The sequence below is a fragment of the Muscardinus avellanarius genome, assembly GCF_963383645.1.
Source record: "Muscardinus avellanarius genome assembly, chromosome: 4".
NCBI lineage: Eukaryota > Metazoa > Chordata > Mammalia > Rodentia > Gliridae > Muscardinus > Muscardinus avellanarius.
In genome coordinates, this window is record NC_137789.1 from 105185263 (window position 1) to 105202412 (window position 17150).

At 47.5% G+C, this 17150-nt stretch overlaps 1 protein-coding gene and 1 pseudogene across 2 annotated transcripts in view; one reads left to right on the plus strand and one right to left on the minus strand.

The window, feature by feature from the left end:
* FRMPD2 (FERM and PDZ domain containing 2) overlaps positions 1–17150 on the minus strand; it is a gene marked incomplete at both ends in the record, with an annotated part of 129152 nt that overhangs the window by 94110 nt on the left and 17892 nt on the right. Inside the window, 4 exons of the mRNA XM_080695364.1 lie at positions 426–617; positions 3633–3698; positions 8278–8435; positions 10496–10621. Of these exons, the coding sequence (XP_080551490.1) occupies positions 426–617; positions 3633–3698; positions 8278–8435; positions 10496–10621 (542 nt within the window). The remainder of the gene's footprint in view (positions 1–425; positions 618–3632; positions 3699–8277; positions 8436–10495; positions 10622–17150) is intronic.
* On the plus strand, positions 11914–12653 carry LOC308261628 (bisphosphoglycerate mutase-like; annotated as a pseudogene). Its single transcript has one exon. The product of its transcript is annotated as a bisphosphoglycerate mutase-like (transcript).

The window sequence follows — 17150 nt, forward strand, 5'->3', positions numbered from 1 at the left end:
CACTCTTTTTCCATGCCTATCTTCTCCCAGGGGCACTTCCCTGATAATAACTCACAGAAGAATCCCAGTCTCTGGGTTAGATTGGAGGGGACCAGATCTAAGGCAGATGTTTCCATATACCAGACCCATGGCTTGGCACTGGGGATGCCAAGGGCAGCAAGCAGCACAGTATTTATTATTACATATTAATAAAATATATTATTATATTCATTAATTCATTCATTCATTATTTTTACAGTGCTGGATATCAAATCCAGGGCTTTCGTGTTAGGCAAGTGCTCCACCACTAAACCATGCCCCTGGCCCCTGACTCTTTTTATTCTGTTTATTCTATTTACTCTTTTGATTCATTATAACTTAGTGAATTCAAATGTCAAAAGCCACACACAGGGCTGCCATGGTGAGGAGCTTAGTCCAGTACTGATCTCAGAGATGGTGCCCAGAACCACGCCCACCAGCCGGCTGACGTGGACACTGGCGGGGGCTGGGTATGTGGACACTTCTTTCTGATGGATCTGACAAGCTTCCAGAACTGACTGCAGCACCGGCCGCCTGCCAGGCAGGTCTTCACACATGGTCAGCAGGATGGTGTGCAAGGGCTCGCAGAGCTGCAGGGGCTGCAGGACACACGGGCGGGTGAGAAGTGAGGTCGATGCCCAGTCCCACGCTGTGTCAGGTGCACCCTGGACACCAATAGAAACCGGGTTCCCAGTGTCACCAGAACACACACCACCCTTGCTGAAGAGCTCGGGACAGAAATAGGATTTATCATGAAGCACGCAGCGCGGTTGTGCACATCTGTAATCCCTGTACTTGGAAGGCCAAGACAGGAAGATTGCAGGTTCAAGGAGGCCAGCCTGAGCAACTTAGCAAGACCTTCAGCAACTTAGCAAGACTTCCTTTTAAAATATAAAATAATATAGGACTCAGGGGTATATCTTGGAAGTAGAATGTTTCTGCATTTGATTCCTAGTACCAAAAAAATAATGGAAAAAGCTTTATCACAGAGGCTACACTATTCAAAGCCATTCTCTCAGCCTCTGGTGTGTAGCCTGGCCATGTTCTTGGAATGCTGATGGAAAATGGGGGCTGGGCATGATGGATTCCCACCGTGCCCTGTGCCCTGCTCAGAGCAGGGATCAGCCTCTCCTCACCTCCACCTGGGCAGCCTGGCATTTTCTCCAATTACATAGTTGAGTCTCGTGGTCCTTTCCCCTAGAACACGTGCTCCAGAACCAGACACACTATGGCCTTGGTACTTTGTGGGGTTATTTTCTGGGGAAAGAGGGTACTAGGGATTGAATCCAGGAGCATTCTACCTCTGAGCTACATCTCCAGCTCTTTTTAATTTGTATTTTGAAACAGGGTCTTGTTAAGTTGCTGAGGCTGACCTCAAACCTCCTGTCTCAGCCTCCCGATTACTGGGATTACAGAGGCGTGTGCCACCATGCCTGGCTGGCCTTTTCACTGTGGAGTCCGTAGCAGCACAATGACTCAGTCATTGTTGAGTGAACATAATGTCACATGCACACATTAAGCAAAAGGTTAAAAAGGCCTTTTATAAGCACTTTCTTCATGCATTTAAATGGCCACCACTTATATGGGGAAGGTGTCAAACTCAAATTCAAGATGTGACTGTTAGGGGTGTATAGCCCTAGGCCCAATTCCCAGCATACCAAATGATAACAGCAACAACAATGGGACAATTTCTCCCACTCATATTGAAAGTCATTTTGCAGAAAGCCTGTAGGACCATGTCTTGCAGGGACATCTGTTAAGGCTCCGTCTTCACGGGCAGCCAGGCTGTCAAGTCCTGCACTCACACGGTGTGCCTGGGACTGCATGGCTACTGAGGTGGCCCCTGCCTTCAAGACCAGTGAGAACATCACTGAAGGAGGTGAGGACAGTAAGGGTGACAGGGGCCTGACCTGCCCCAGCTCACTTTGAAGAGTACACAGGGCTCACTAGGAGGAGAGTGGGGTGGGAGCTATGGGCAGAGGGCACCATTCATGCAAAGGTGGAGGGTTGGGGTTCCGAGCCATGGCTGAAAGGAAGGGCACTGCCAAGGACCATGTGGGCCCCTGGACCCAAGTCACAACAAATTTCACCATGACTCTGGCACAGCATTAAACCAAGTGCAGGACCCAGCATAGAGCCAGAGGGAGCTGGTGATTCTAGGCTCCACCCGTCTCTTACTGGGAAGCAGGAAGGGATCCTTCGGGCCATGGGAGCGGCCACAAATTCCACAAAAGGAGAGCTGCGAGTGCCTCTCTGCTCAAGAAAGAGTACCAGGATGCACTGGGGTTTGGGATTGGAGAGGCCAGGGGAGGAAAAAAGAAGAGGAGAGAGAAGGAAAGAGGAAGAGAGGGAGAGAGGGAGAGAGGGAGGGGGGGAAGGAGGGAAGGAGGAAGAGATGGAAGGAAGGAAGGAAGGAAGAAAGGAAGGAAGGAAGGAAGGAAGGAGAGTTATGAATTGAAACTAAAATGTCCCTGGGACCTCATCCTCTGGAGGCAGCCACACTGGGATGTGGGTCCCTGGGAGTATGGCCTTGGGGGCTATATATGTCCCTTGCCCCCTCTGCTTGCTCTCTCTGCCTCCTGTCATCATGCCTGGAGGACCTAGAGTCCCACTCTTGCTTGGTGTTAGTGGACTGTATCTATCCAGAACTGAATATATCCAGGAATGTAAATATCCAGCAAATAAATCCTCCTTCCTCAAGTTGTGGTTGTCAAGTGTTTAGATCATACAGTGAGAATGCTGACTGAAAGAGAAGAGGAGGAAAGACGAAGGAAGGAGGGAGGGAAGGGGAAAGGAAGAGACAGGGAGAGAAAGAAAGGAAGGAAGAAGGGATGGAAGGAAGAAGGTAGGGAAGGAGGGAACAAAGGAAGAAAGGAGGTCGGGAGGAAGGAGGGAGGAAAGAAAGTAGGGAATGTGGAAGGGAGGGAAGGAGAGAAGGAAGAAGGGAGGGAAGGAAAGGGAGGTAGAGAGGGAAGGCAGGTTAGGCGGGCTGGGCAGGACTTCAGCATGGACTCTTGTAGACTAGTTTCTAAGGAATTCTTACGGTGTCAGATGGAAATTTACACAAATATGGAAACACAAATATTCAGTATTCCAAAGTGCTGTAAAATGCTATGCTGAACAGAGCTGGTAAGTTTCTATGCTTCAAGCCTTCTTGCAGTCTCTAATAAACTCCTCTGGAAAGCCTTCCAGAGAGAAATGTTGCAGAGAACATCTTTCCACATTGGTTGAGCATGGAACCCTTTCCTCAAGAAAACATTTCTGTTCAGGAAGACTTTTAGGAAATAAGTAAGTGAATAGATAACTGTGTCTTTGGTGGCTGTAAACTTCCGTGGCTTGTTACCTCCTCTGAACAAAGATGGTAAATAAAGCTGACCTCACTTGCCAGCCAAAACTCTTGTCTGCCTGGAATACAGCGTTAAGCAGGATTCTGAGGTTCTCTCTGGACTAGCTGGGAGGAGTTGTGTAATCCACAGGCAATGCCTGCCAAGGGTGTGGGAGGAAAGAGTGGTGGCACACATGCTCAACAGATGTGGCCCCTGCCCCAAGGGGAAACTACCAAGTTTATCCAAGGACATGGCCTGGCCAGGCTTGAAGTATTCTTGTTTACACACCTGGTTTGTCGGGACATGGAACTCTGCTGACCAGTAGAGAGTCATTCCTAAAGAATAGACATGCATCTGCCCAAAAGAGAAGCACATGATTACATTTCAGTCATCTGTCATTCCATGGTCCTGCAAGCAAAATACACTTCAGTTTCCCCATGTGCAGACTCAGTCATCTGCAGCCCAGAAACATCCACTAACCTTTCCTGCCTCCAATGCTACAGGCTAGAAAGCCAGAAATTTGCTTTCTAGCAGTAATTATGGCACCCAATTTTGGCAAAAGATGTGAATAACATCTGTTAGAAGGCTTTTGCAAATTTTTATCTTATTTTATTTTTGCTTGACTTACAAAAGGAAGACATGTGACTGGTCCAACCTTTTCCATCTGGTTTCAGCCTTGAACCTTGCCTCATGTGATTGGAGTTATAGCAACCATTTTGTAACCTTGAAGAGACAAACCTAAGGACAATGAACCAGCAGATGGGAATGAGATCATGGGATGGAAATTCAGAGCTGGATCCTTGTGACACTGCTGAGCTACTGACCAGTCCCCGGGCATCTGGTTAGTAACTAACAACTTTATTTGTGATGCTGGCCACTGGGTTTCAGGCCTTCTGTTTCTTATAGCCAAGGCCAATGCTCATGACATATTACAGGTCAACTTGATCTAGGAAAGTCCACAACGTGTTGTAGATTAGAAAGCGCCAGATCTGGTCAGAAGGCGAGATGGTGTGATGGAAAGAGTGTTTCCTAGTTCCTCTGAGCTTCAATTTTCTCATCTCTGAAGTGAGGCTTCTGCCTGAATACTCAAAAGGACCAAATAAAAATACCCGGAGATGATAATAATAATCACGTCATTGTTTTTATTGGAGCACTCACAATATACAGACCACTCACGATATACTGAGCCCTGTTCTAAGTCTTTTATTTATACAAAGGTAATTAGTCCTCACAACAGTGCTCTGAGGTAGGTGTTGTCCCTGATTTACAGAAGAAGAAACCAGAGCAAAGGAAAGCTATGGAATTTGCCCAGATGTGACCCAAACCTGGCCTTCAATTCAGACTTCCTGGCCCGCACCACGTGACTGTTGCCTATGGACCACACTAGTGCTGAGTGAACATCATTGTGTGGTCATTGTGGGGCTTCTATTATCACCAACAAGTCCCATTGCCCTTAAGATCCTGCTTCTCAGGAAAAGACTTGGGGGCTTTGAAAAAGGGAGGGTGAAGTAATGAAGTGTGGTTTGTAAGAGTGTACTATAGCTAGAGTAACCACTGCTCTAACACAATCAGCTCTGGTTTTCCACATTGTGAGGTCAAGATGTGTGTTCATCATCTGCACCCATTAGCGCTTGTCTTTGTCTGAAATTGTACCCCTATCCCAACCTCTACTCCTAAGGAAAGTTCACAGACTGTACCCCATTTCCAGAGAATCATTGAAGCAGCCTCCTGAACACTGCTGGGGGCATTGTCCACACCGGAAGCCTTCCTGGATTCCAAGGCTCTGTCTAAATGTCCTAGGGCAAAGCCCAGGCCACAGTGTCCTCAGGGTCCACTCCAAATCCTAAACCCAGCCCATGGGGAGATGCTGACTGCAGACAGGTTGGTAAGAAGGATTTTGAAGGCCACTCCTGACTAAGAAGGAAAGAACAGCTGATCAGTTGGTGATGTCTGCCATGACCATGGGATGGGATTTGTACTTAGAGACCTGCCCATCTCTTCCACTTCCACCTGGGATAAGACTCCAGGATGTGGGAGAAATATCTCAGTTTATTGCTTAGAACAGTATGTTAGCCAAAGAGGGGAGTCAGGGTCCATCTTCCTGAGCTCAGAGAAGGACCTAGGGCAAGGAGAGGATTCTGAGCACAGCCCCTCCTGGAGCCACTCTGCCGAGTGCCCAGCTGCCCCTACAGACCATGAAGTTGGATGTAGAAAGCCCTGTAGTGAGTAGAGGTCACTGGGCACCAGAACTGAGCTTCAGGGATATTGTAGGATATGGGGTGGTCAGGTAAACCTGCCTCCTACCTAATCAACAAGGATTAAAGCCAGGCATGGTGGCACACACCTGTAATCTCAGTACTTGGAAGCTGAGAAGAAGGATAGCAGGTTCAAGGCCAGCCTCAGCAACTTAGCAAGACCCTCAACTACTTAGTGATATAATGTTTCAAAATTAAAAGGGCTGGGGGTGTAGCTCAGGGTCAGAATGCCCCCTGGCTCAATCCCCAGTACCCAGAACACAAAAACAAAAACAAAACAGGGCTTGAATCTGTTGTCTTTGGGCCTCTAAGAAACACTCCTCCTGCCATGCTTCATGTACCTAGAGAATTCTGAATGAAAGTGCTAGCTCATTCAGAACTGAATCCTTCCTCACACTGGACGCCACCCAGATCAGACTAGCTCTTCCCTTCCCACCTAGCCTCTCTCAGCAGTGCACCCACCCAGTTCTGAGCTCAGCCTATTCCTTTACCCTTGGAATTCCTGGAGCCCTTGTATGCGGAAGAGAAGAGCACATTTTCTCTAGTCCAAGGAGGCTCTAGACATAGGTGTGCTCAATGGAGGCCAAACTGTAGTTGGGAGGGTGGAGCCTGTTCTTCACCTTTGAGTGCAGGGAGGGATGGATGGAGGGGTGACCACCTCAGGAACACTCAAGGTCTTTCTTAGCTCAGGTCCTTGAGAAAGCAGAGCCTGAGGCAAGGATTAAGTGCTGACACTTCCCCAAGAGGCTGTAAGCCAGGGTGATGAGAGTAAGCAGAAAAGGTGAAAGAAACAGGGCAGGTGTGGCAGGCAGGGTCACCACGCTGGCCACCGAGCACAGCAGGAAGTACAGCAGGTGTGGCTGCTGGATGGCAGGGCTTCTCTGAAAGGCACCCACAGCCTGAACATCTCCCCTAGCCACCCGCTAGGGGAGGAAAGAGGGGGCTTCGTCTTCTCAGTTTCCTCCAACTCTATTTGGCCACGGGTCAAGGTTCATCCCTTGGGAAGCTGGATCCTTGGAATGTGTGTGTTCAGATGGAATTGGCCTGCCCTTCAGCTGGGGCCCAGGGAGCAGGTTGGGGGCCAAGCATGAGTTCAGAGCAGAGGCGGTAACTTGAAGAACTGACCAAGAGGCCCACAGAGACTTTGGGAGGCACTGGAGTCTGTGCCACCCCTAGGTCCTAGCAGTTTTGGGGGAGGGTGTGCGGGCCAGGAATACGGGGACAACTACTGGTGGGTGACAGAGCCAGGGCCAATGCGCCAGGACTTGTGTTTTAACTACTGTGATGTGACCTGCAGACACATGGACCTGACAGACCAGACCTGGAAGCACTGGGCCCCACCCCTTCTTCACAGAGTGGCTGTTCCAGATCTTCACTGTTCCAGTGAAAGAACAAGGGAAAAGGGACGGAGCTCACAGATCAGCAGCCACCGCGTCCTGCCCAGCGCCGTGCACCTGCCTTTAGTCATTCTCACTTCGGATTTCTTCTTTTTAAAATGGAAAAGACTGTCTACTAGAACAGTTCACTGTTCAGAAGGAAAATATGTCTATCGGAGGAAGACCAAAACTCTCCACTGATACCTCCATCCAGAAATAATCATCACAGACACTGTGATATGTTTCTTTCTTTCTCTCTCTCTCTCTCCCTCCAAACTTGGGTCACATCGTGTGTGCATATGTTGATGCACATATTGAGTTTCCTTTCAAGGCATTAAATAAGCTTCTACTGTACTCTAATTTTTTATGTTTATTTATTTATGTATTTGTCAGCACTGAGAATCAAACCCATAGGCATTCTACCTCTGAGATGCTTCTCTATCTTTTTTAAATTTTGAAACAGTGTCTCACTAAGTTGTTGAGTAAAGGCCTTGCTAAGTTTCTGCAGCTGGCCTCAAACCTGTGATCCTCCTGTCTTAGCCTCAAAGGTAGTGGGATTATAGGTGTGTACCACCACATCCAGCTTCAAAATCTTCTTTTTGAATGTTAAGACTACCTGGATTGACTAAGTCATATCCACTTTACAGATATAAAAACTGAGGCAATTAATCACTAAGCTAAACTTGAGAAGGAGGGAAAGGGGAATTGGGAAAGGACTAAATGAGTGATGTGTGCATGTATACCTCTACCATCTTGTACTCCATTAAGATGTATGACTACAGCCAGGCGTAGTAGTGCAGGCTGGTAATGCCAGCACTTGGGAGGCTGAGACAGGAGGATTGTGCAGATTTGAAGCCAGCCTCAGCTACTTAGTGAGGCTCCCAGCAGCTTAGTGAGACCCTGTTTCCAAATAAAATATAAAACAGGTCTGGGAATGTAGGTCAGAGGTAGAAAGGCCCTGGTTTTCATCCCTAGTACCACACACAAAAAAAGATGTATGACTACAATGCACCAATTAAATTTTTTTAAAAGATAATACATATTGAAAAAAATCTTACTACAAAAAAATAAAAATAAAGGCCACTGATAACCTAAAAAAAAAAAAAACTGAGGCTCAGAAAAGTTAACTCACCCTTGTCCAAAACCTAGGAAGAAAGCCTGGGAAGAAAATTCTTTAAACCCACTCTGCCTTGGAGTTGAGAAGCAGGCTTCTGGGGTGGGCGGGGAGCTAGGATGCTGCCCTGGTCCAGGACTTTCCCGGAGGACAGGCAGTGGAAGCGGCCACGCTGACACTTGTCTCACCTGTGACATGTCCGGTTGCTCATCCTCATTTTGTCGCTGCAGCAGTTCAGGGGCCTTGAAAGGAGCAGCTTCTATGTGAGAAATATGATCTTGGAAAGAGAGACTTCCAGTCGCAGAGATCAGGGCTGACCAGGGGCAGACAATGTAATCCGAGGAATCTGAAGTCAAAGCCGTGATGGGGTGGAGAGACAGAGCAGCCGTGAGACGTTTCTGGCAGGTGCCTGGAAGTACCTGCCTCTGGGATTGATCTTAAGCAAGACCCAGAGGAGACACAGAGCAGAGTGAATTCAACCTTGATGGGCAGGAACATGGATTACAAGAGGTGGCAGTAGCCGTGGCAAGGAATTTGGCACCTGCAATCAAATTCATTTGTGGCCTCAGAGACTCAGGGTAAAAAGTCAAGAGAGGTCAAGGCTGTCTGGAAATTGGCATACGCCAGACCAGGTCCCCAACATCTGGTCTTCTGGGGACTTTGTAGCTGGCCATCAGAACCTCCAGGGCTGAGAAGGAATGAGGCCCAGGAGGAAATGATGCTGAAGCCATGGTGCACAGCCTCCCTCCATCAGCCCAGGCTGGGACAGTCACCCCTATGGAGCACGTGCAACACACGTGCTAGAAACCTCCGCTGCAGGCACAGCGGCTGCCAAGCATGGGGCGCTTCTCAGTTGCCACCCGAGAGTGGAAATCCCATTTTTGTTTCAGTTACCAATTTAATTTAGCCTCACAACTCCAAATCCTTCCATACCTACACTGACACATCCCTCCTACAGAGAGCGCCATGAGCAGCCTTCCCAGTAGAGGGCGCTAGAGAGTCATGGTGAGAGGCAAGGGTTTCCAGGGTAGCCAGCAGCCACGAGCACCAGCTGGTAGTGCCCCACCCTGGACTCAGGCCCAGAACACAGTTCTCTTGGCCACCTCAAGGCCTGGCCATGTGATCGCCTTCTCACAACCACATCTACAAAATGCTGCAAGCTCAGGTCTCCTGCTCACACCATCTTCCTGCTCACTTGAGCCTGTCTACACCACAAAGGGTCACTCCCACTTCTTCTGCATGCCCACCACCTGGCCACCAGTGGCAATGGCTCATGCTCCCCCTGGCCATAACTACAGGCCACCCTAGCCAGGCAAGCCAGTGAACTTCAACACAGTTCCTCCACCAGGTCTGAACCCCAGCTTGGGGAAGGCAGACTTCAGAGTCTGGCCCTCTGGGTACCTGCTCTCAGCCTTAGGGCACCGTTCTATCTTCCAGTTAGTTGTACATCACAGTTTAATTGTTTCGTACTAGAACTGAACCTAAGGGCCCTCTACATCTGAGCTACTTTCTATCTCCCAGCCCTTTTTATTTATTTTTTTTTATTTTTTTATTTATTTATTTTTTTGTGTGTGTGGTGGTACTGGGGTTCCTGGAAGCCCTCCTACTTCCGGGCTACACTCCCAGATCTATTTTATTTTTGGAAACAGGGTCTCTTAAGCCAGTGCGGCTGGCTTCGAACCTCCCAAGCTGTCTCTGCCTCCCAAGTGTGGGGATTACAAGCGTGCGCCACCATGCCCAGCTATTTATTTATTTTGAAACAGGGTCTTACTATGTAGCCGAGGCTGGCCTCAGACCTGCAATCCTCATGTCTCAACCTCCCATGTACTAGGATTAGATGTGTGAGCCACCAGCCCTGGCTCTTATAATTCTTCTTTTTCTCTCTCTCTCTTTCTTTCTCTCTCTCTTTCTTTGTTTTTTTTTTTTTCCCAGTACTGGGGATTGAACCCAGTACCTTATGCACACTAGTCAAGTGCTCTACCACTAAGCTATACGTCAGCCCTAATAATTCTTTATCATAAGCCCCTGTTGAGAGCACGGTGTGGGTTCCATCTCTTGATAGGACATAGATGAGTGCAGCACCTGGCAGACAGAGTGTGGGTGGCTGTCCTCTGCCTGCCGTCTTTGACGACGTCTAGATGGCCCAGGTGTTGGGAAAGGCCCATATTGCTACAGCTGACATCTTCCTAAGTACCATGTGGCACCAAAGTCTAAGCAAGCCTTTGACTCTGCCACGTGGCCCGGGCCCAAGGGCGGGCCAGCATCCCGAGGCTGCTGCACAGTCAGCCCGCTCACTCCAATCCCTGGGGATAGTCAGGAATTGAGAAGCAACATCTGACATGAATTTGTTTGGGAATCTTCACATTCAACTTCCCCAAACTCGATTTCCCCAACACCCCCCCTTACCATTGCGGAGGTCTTCCAGGAGCCGCTCAGCAGCCAGTGACAAGAGGGACCAGATTTCTTCCTCAGACAGAGCTTCGCCTCTGGCCTGCACGGCACTGGCCAGCGTCACAGTGGCCGGGCTCATGCCTACAAAGACACAGGTGTGGCAGAGCCCCCCAGTGCCTGGGAGCACTCGCCCTTCCAGACACTGCAGGCCATGGGCACCACGTTTCTGTCACCGCCTTCCTGGGCAGGCATGAGGCTGGGCACAAGGAGTGAAGGGGATATTCACTGGAGGCTGACCAGCTGGCTGGTTCTCAGTGAACCCGTGAACAGATTAATCCACTTCCAAATGAAAGGTTAAGTAAATAAGTAAATGAACGAACAAGTGACCCGCGACCAGGCACTCCTCTGAGAGTGCTCCCTGTGCCCGGGCTGCACCTTGCCTGCTCTCCTCCTCTGTCTGGGGAAGTAGCTTAACTACCATTTGTGCCTCTAACATATGACCACGCCCTCTTTCTCTGGCTGCCACACGCAGGGCTGGGTATGGTCCCAGCACCAGCCCTTTCACCAGCACCTGCCTGGCACCATGGAGACTCCCTAAAGGAAGGACAAGCCCATGCTGCAGAAAGGGCAGGCACAGGAACAGCTGCAGGCAGCAGGCGGGAGGGCTGCTCTTTTCCTTCTTTTCTGAGCCGCGCCTTTAAGCCAAAGCTAACATTTCAATGACTATCCCTGCCCTCCATACACACACACACACACACACACACACACACACACACCCACACACACACACCAAAGCTGCTCCCTCTAATCTCTGGAGCGCCCGTACCTAGTGGCAGCAGGAAGAGGCCTGGCTGGCTTTTCCTAATCCATTTATGTCACCTAGAATTCTTTGACCTGAGCTCAGGAAGGGTGGATATGCTGTGCTGTGCTGTGTTGTGCTGTGCTGGGGTGGGGAGCCCAGCACCCCCATCTCTCTGTGGCACTATGCCCATCTGTCTATTCACCAGCACCCTCAGGAAGAGAATCAGTGTCCAGGAGAAAGATCCCCAATCCTCCATCTCTACCTGGGGACAGGAAAGGAGCTGCCACACCCTCAGAAAGCCTGACCTAAGAGCCCTTATTTATTAGAAAGGGTCTGCAGGACCCAGGCATGGTGGCACATGCCAGTAATTGCAGGACTTGGGAGGCTAAGACAGGAGAATCATAGGTTCAAGGCCAGTCTCAGCAACTTAGCAGAACCCTGTTTCAAAATTAAAAATAAGACCTGCCCTTTCTGGCCCCATGGCTAGAAAAGAGCATTGGTACCAGTAGCAGCAATGAATCCTAGGAGGCACTGGTCCATAGGCTCTGTAGCCCAGAGGAGTAGTGGTCACTGGTGGGCTCTTTGCAGATGTATTGAGGCTATTTGAAAACAGGGAAGCTCAGCCATCAGTATGTCCAAATACAAACTTATTATGTGAAAGCCCAGAAAGGGGGCCTGGAATAAGGAGAATCAATAGTTAGGTGGATCGGAAACTTAATAGCAAAGAAATGGAGGCAGCTCTGAACTGTGGGAAGTAGCTCAAAGCAGCTCAAAGCACTAAACTTTGAGTTCAATCTTGTATTCACATTCATCTTAACCAGTCCATCCACACAGCCTGGCTGATCCTGGAAGAGCTGGGGCAGGACTGGGTCTCCTTGGAAAGTTCCTGGCATATCAATGAGCATCACTACAGAGCCTTGATTAGGCTCAACAGGGAGAAAATGGCATTGAATCATGATGAAGAACAGCTGAGACTCTGCAGAAGACTCTACAATGTGACCCCGCCTCCCATCGGGGAGTCTCATCTACAGTGACTGGAGAAATAAAAGTCTGTGATATGGAAGATTAAAGGATGTCCCAGAGAGACTCCTTCCCTGCTGGAGTAAAAAGATTGCCCCTGAAGTACTAAGGGGCAAAACCATATCTGCTCATGGGCATAGAAATAGAGCCCTCCTAAAACATATGGAATCTGATATCTCAGATGGCTGCATTATCAACATTATTCTCCCTACTGGGGTCCCGGTTCTCCTGGAACAGGATGCAAACTATCATGCCGTTGGGCCTCACCAGTTCCTGGGTGACCAGGAGGCTATCCAGAAAGCCATTAAGAAAGCGGAGGAGCAAAGAAAAGTGAAACAACCCAAAAAATAAAGCATTCAGTGCTGGCCAGGAATCCATGCAAACAGAGCAGATGCAGTGTGGTACAGGTGTTGGTTTCTCTCTTTTTACCCTGACTTTTCAAATTTGTCCAGAGCCAGGCTGTGCAGTAGAGTGTGTGTAGGTAACTAGGTCAATTTTCCTGGCCCTCCTAGGGCATTCGGGTGGCATAAGCCATGGAAGTCTGCTTTCTTGCTAGACCTGTTTGAAATAGCCACAAACTAGTAACAAGTAGAGTTTAATGAAGGTTGTGTTAATAGTTTCTGAGATGGAGAGTGACAAGTGGAGATGAAGTTTAATTCAAACTTTAAACTTGCTACTTCTACATTTGAATAAAGTATACAATAAAAAGTATGGTGTTTCACATTTTGTAAGACTTCCAAAGGGGAACTTTGCCCAAGTATTAATTAATCCTTCAATAAATCATTATTGAGATGCCATTGGTGGGCACTAATTCAATAAGAAAACTTTTTACTTAATAAGACTTTCTGAGATAATAGTATTACTAGATTATATACTGTATGTATTTATTACTAGTCTTTTCCTCTAGGAAAAAGGATGCTTTGGTAGTTAAGACCAGGAACCCATTAAATGGGAAAGTTACAGATAGGTTCCTTCAGGATGGCCATCCACCAGCCCACCGACAGCAGTAGCAAGACCCTTTAGCTTTCTCTAGACCAGAGTCGTCCTTGGTTTACCATTGCACAGAATTCCTCTTCAGACACTAGAATGAGCAGCATAGAGATAATGATAGCTGCTATGTTCTCTTTTTGTTTTTGTGTTTTCAACTTCAATCTTTTGAGTACTTGCAATTGGTTTAAAAATAAAGTTCTGTGGCTGAAAAATAAATACATAAATAAAATTAAAAATAAGAATAGATGGGAGTGTAGCTTGGTTTCAATCCCCAGTAAGGAAAGAAGGAAGGAAAGGAGGGATGGAGGAAGAGAAGGAAGGAAGGAAGGAAAGAAGGAAGGAAGGAAGGAAGGACCTTCAAAGAGGAGGCCGCCATTTCCATTTCCAGGTAGGAAAGCAGTCCAAGTAACCAGCAAAACAGTCCCCAGGGTGAAGATGCTAGTCAACCTGGTTGATCATTACAGATTTTATATGTGCATCAAAATCACACTGTACCCACAAATATGTACAATTTAAATGATGGATTGGAAGCTCTAGTCCAGGCCCTCTCATTCTCTTCTCTTCTTTCCTTCCTCCTTTTTTTTTTTAAATAAACTTTTCTTGAGACCTAAGGGCTATGCATTCCCATTTGGCCATATTTTTTTTTCTAACTCTCTACAACCACGGAGAAAGGAGTGAACATTTATTTATTAAAGACAAAAAGGGAATAACTTTTTACTCTCAGACAGAATATCTTGCATCCCACTCTAAAATATGGAGTGTGTGAAGGTTTTCCAATCACATTAAGACCAAAAGAAAAAGAGATGCAGTGAAGGTCTCCTCAGCTTGTGGCCAGTTAGGACCAACATTCCAATATGGAAATTCCAATATGACGATTCAAGGAAGGAAGGACCATCTTTTAACAAATAGTGCTGGCTTCATCATAGAAAAAATAACAAATAAATTCATGTTTTATGCAAGAATTAATTCAAAACAGATCATAGACTCAGAACCTAAGACTAGGCAAAAAGGAGGAGGAGGAGGAGGAGGAGGAGGAGGAGGAGGAGGAGGAGGAGGAGGAGGATAGTATATTACATAGATGACAATGTTAGACCATGAAAAGATATTAAACATTTTTAGACATTAGGGAGATCCAAATTAAATCTACAATACATGACACTATCATCAGAATTGCTGAAATAAAATTTTGTAACAACTCAAAAAGCTAATGAGCATGAAAGGATCCAGATCACTCACAGTGCTGGTGAGAACATAAAGTCTACACCTGCCCTGGAAAACAGACTGAGACAGGAGGCTCGCACCTTGGGGCCAACCTCAGCAACCTAACGAGGCCCTTGGTAACTTAGTGAGACTCTACTTCAAAATAAAATTGAGAGCCGGACATGGTGGCGCATGCTTGTAATCCCAGCATTCGGTAGGCTGAGACTGGAGGATTGTGGTTTGCGGACAGCCTCAGCTACTTAGTGAGGCCCTCTGCAACTCAGTGAGACCCGAAATAAAGAATAAAAAATAGGGCAGGGGTGTAGCTTGGAGGTTGTGAGTATAAGTAAAGGTAATTATATAGGTAAATGTGAAAAATAGTATGAGTGTGTTTGATTCAAACCCTTCTTTGCTCTTATTAGATTTAAAGGAAAGAGGGCATTCGACATCTAGAAAACCATATAACTACTCATGTTGGCCAAAGGAGCATATCTCTCAGTTGTTACAGTGAAGATCTTGAGGCTTGAAGTCCAGATTCTTGTTATTGGAAGTGTCAACATCACAGCTTCCATATCAGATGTACCCCTGAACCCAGGAATCAGTGACATAAAAATACTCATCATCCTTTTCATAAAAAAAAGTCACGCTCATCCCGATACATACCCAAGATTCCCCCCGCAGAAGGACACGTGTGCATCCCACTCCTCTGTGAAAACTCCCTGTCTGTCTGGCCCCAGAGCTGCAGCTGAACATTATGATCCACCCTGGGGATGAGTAGGTGCTGGGAGAGCGCAGATCCCAGGAAACATCTAGAGCTGGGGATTTCCTGGCAGCCGTAGCCACAACCCTCCACACTGGCTGCTGTTTGGAGTTGCAGGGAATAGCCTATTCTGGGTCCACTCTAGAGACTCTGCCCTAGCCCATCAGCCCTCAAGAACCAACCTGATCTCATAATTCACAGTTACCGTTCTGGAATATTACAAATGGTATTTCAGAGCCAGTGGATAACAATACAGGCAAACACTTCCGTCGCATTAACCAGATGCCGGGCAGGATTCCAAGGGCTTTGTGTGTGTGATCACTTATATCTACGCCGGGCGTGATGGCGCATGCTTGTAATCCCCGTGCTTGGGAGGCAGAGACAGGAGGATCACACAGGTTCGAAGCCAGCCACGCTGGCTTAAGAGACCCGTTTCCAAATAAAAATATATATAAAAAAAAATAGGTCTGGGAGTGTAGCCCGGAGGTAGAAGGGCTTACAGGAACCCCAGTACCACTAAAAAAAAAAAAAATCACTATGCCTCACAACAGCCTTTTCCAATAGGACTATTATTATTTTGCCCATTTAAAGATGTGAAAATTGAGGCACAGAAAAAATTGAATGACTTGGCCACTTACACAGCTTTGGACTTGGGTGTATCCTCTTAATTTCTGAGGCAGTGTGCCTCACCACAGTACTATGCAGGATATGGAAGTGCTGTGGGGCACCTCATGGAGCCCGCCATCTTGAGCTGGGAGAAATATTAGTCTTTCATCCTATCACAATGCCCCTGCCTCTGGCCTCCTCTCAAAGTTTTCTTTCTTTTCTTTTCTTTCTTTCTTTCTTTCTTTTTTTTTTTTTTTTTTTTTTTTTAGGTACTGGAGATGGAACCCAGGGGCATTCTACCTCCAAGCTACACCCCAGCCCTATTTTTTATTCTTTGTATTTTGAAACAGGATCTCACTGAGTTGCAAAGGGCCTAAGTAGCTGAGGCTGTCTACAAACTGTGATCCTCTTGTCTCAGCCTCCCAAATGCTGGGAGTACACATGTGCACCACCATGCCTAGCTCTCTCCCAGTGGGCAGTATTGCTGTGGCACTAGGGGACCATTAACTATTCAAATGAGGCAGGGATCCCACCACACGGAGCAGCCTGGCCCACCAGCCTGGGGCTGCTCTGGGAGAAGGTCTAGCCAAAGCACAGTCATTTGGGGCCCCTAAACTGCTTCCTCTCTCATCACTCACTTTCCTTCTCGCATCTCATCTCCATGGATCTAGTTCTCCATATTAATTCCATTATCCGATGGCTTCTGTGATCATCCAGCAGCCAAAAATCTCCTTTGCCATCTGAGGCCCCCTGGGCACAGCCAGGACCCTTCGTGAGCCATTTCCAGTGAGTTCCAGGCTGTGATGACCCATCTGTCAGAATTTGCTTTTGGTGAGTTCTGTTTGATTTTGGTTGTTGTTGGTTTTGTTGATTGTCTGTTGTTGGCTTTTGTTTGATTGTCTGGTTGTTGTCTTGTTTTTGTACCAGGGACGGAACCCAGGGGTATTCTACTATCAAGCTACATCCCCAGTCTTTTTTATTTTTTATTTGAAATAGGGTATTGCTAAGTTGCTCAAGTTCTCTGTAAATTTCTGAGCCTGGCCTTGAACCTACAGCCCTCCTGTCTCAGCCTCCCAAGTATTAGGACTACAAGTTCGTTTTTAGGACTCACTGTTATTGACATCTAGCCTCCAGCAGCCTTCTCTGGTCTTGCTTGGGCTAAACCTCACCCTTGCCACTGATCTCTATGCTTCCACATAGATCTCCTTTTTAAGAGGACCATGGTAAGCCGGGCGTGGTGGCGCACGCTTGTAATCCCAGCATTCGGGAGGCTGAGACCAAAGGATCGCAGT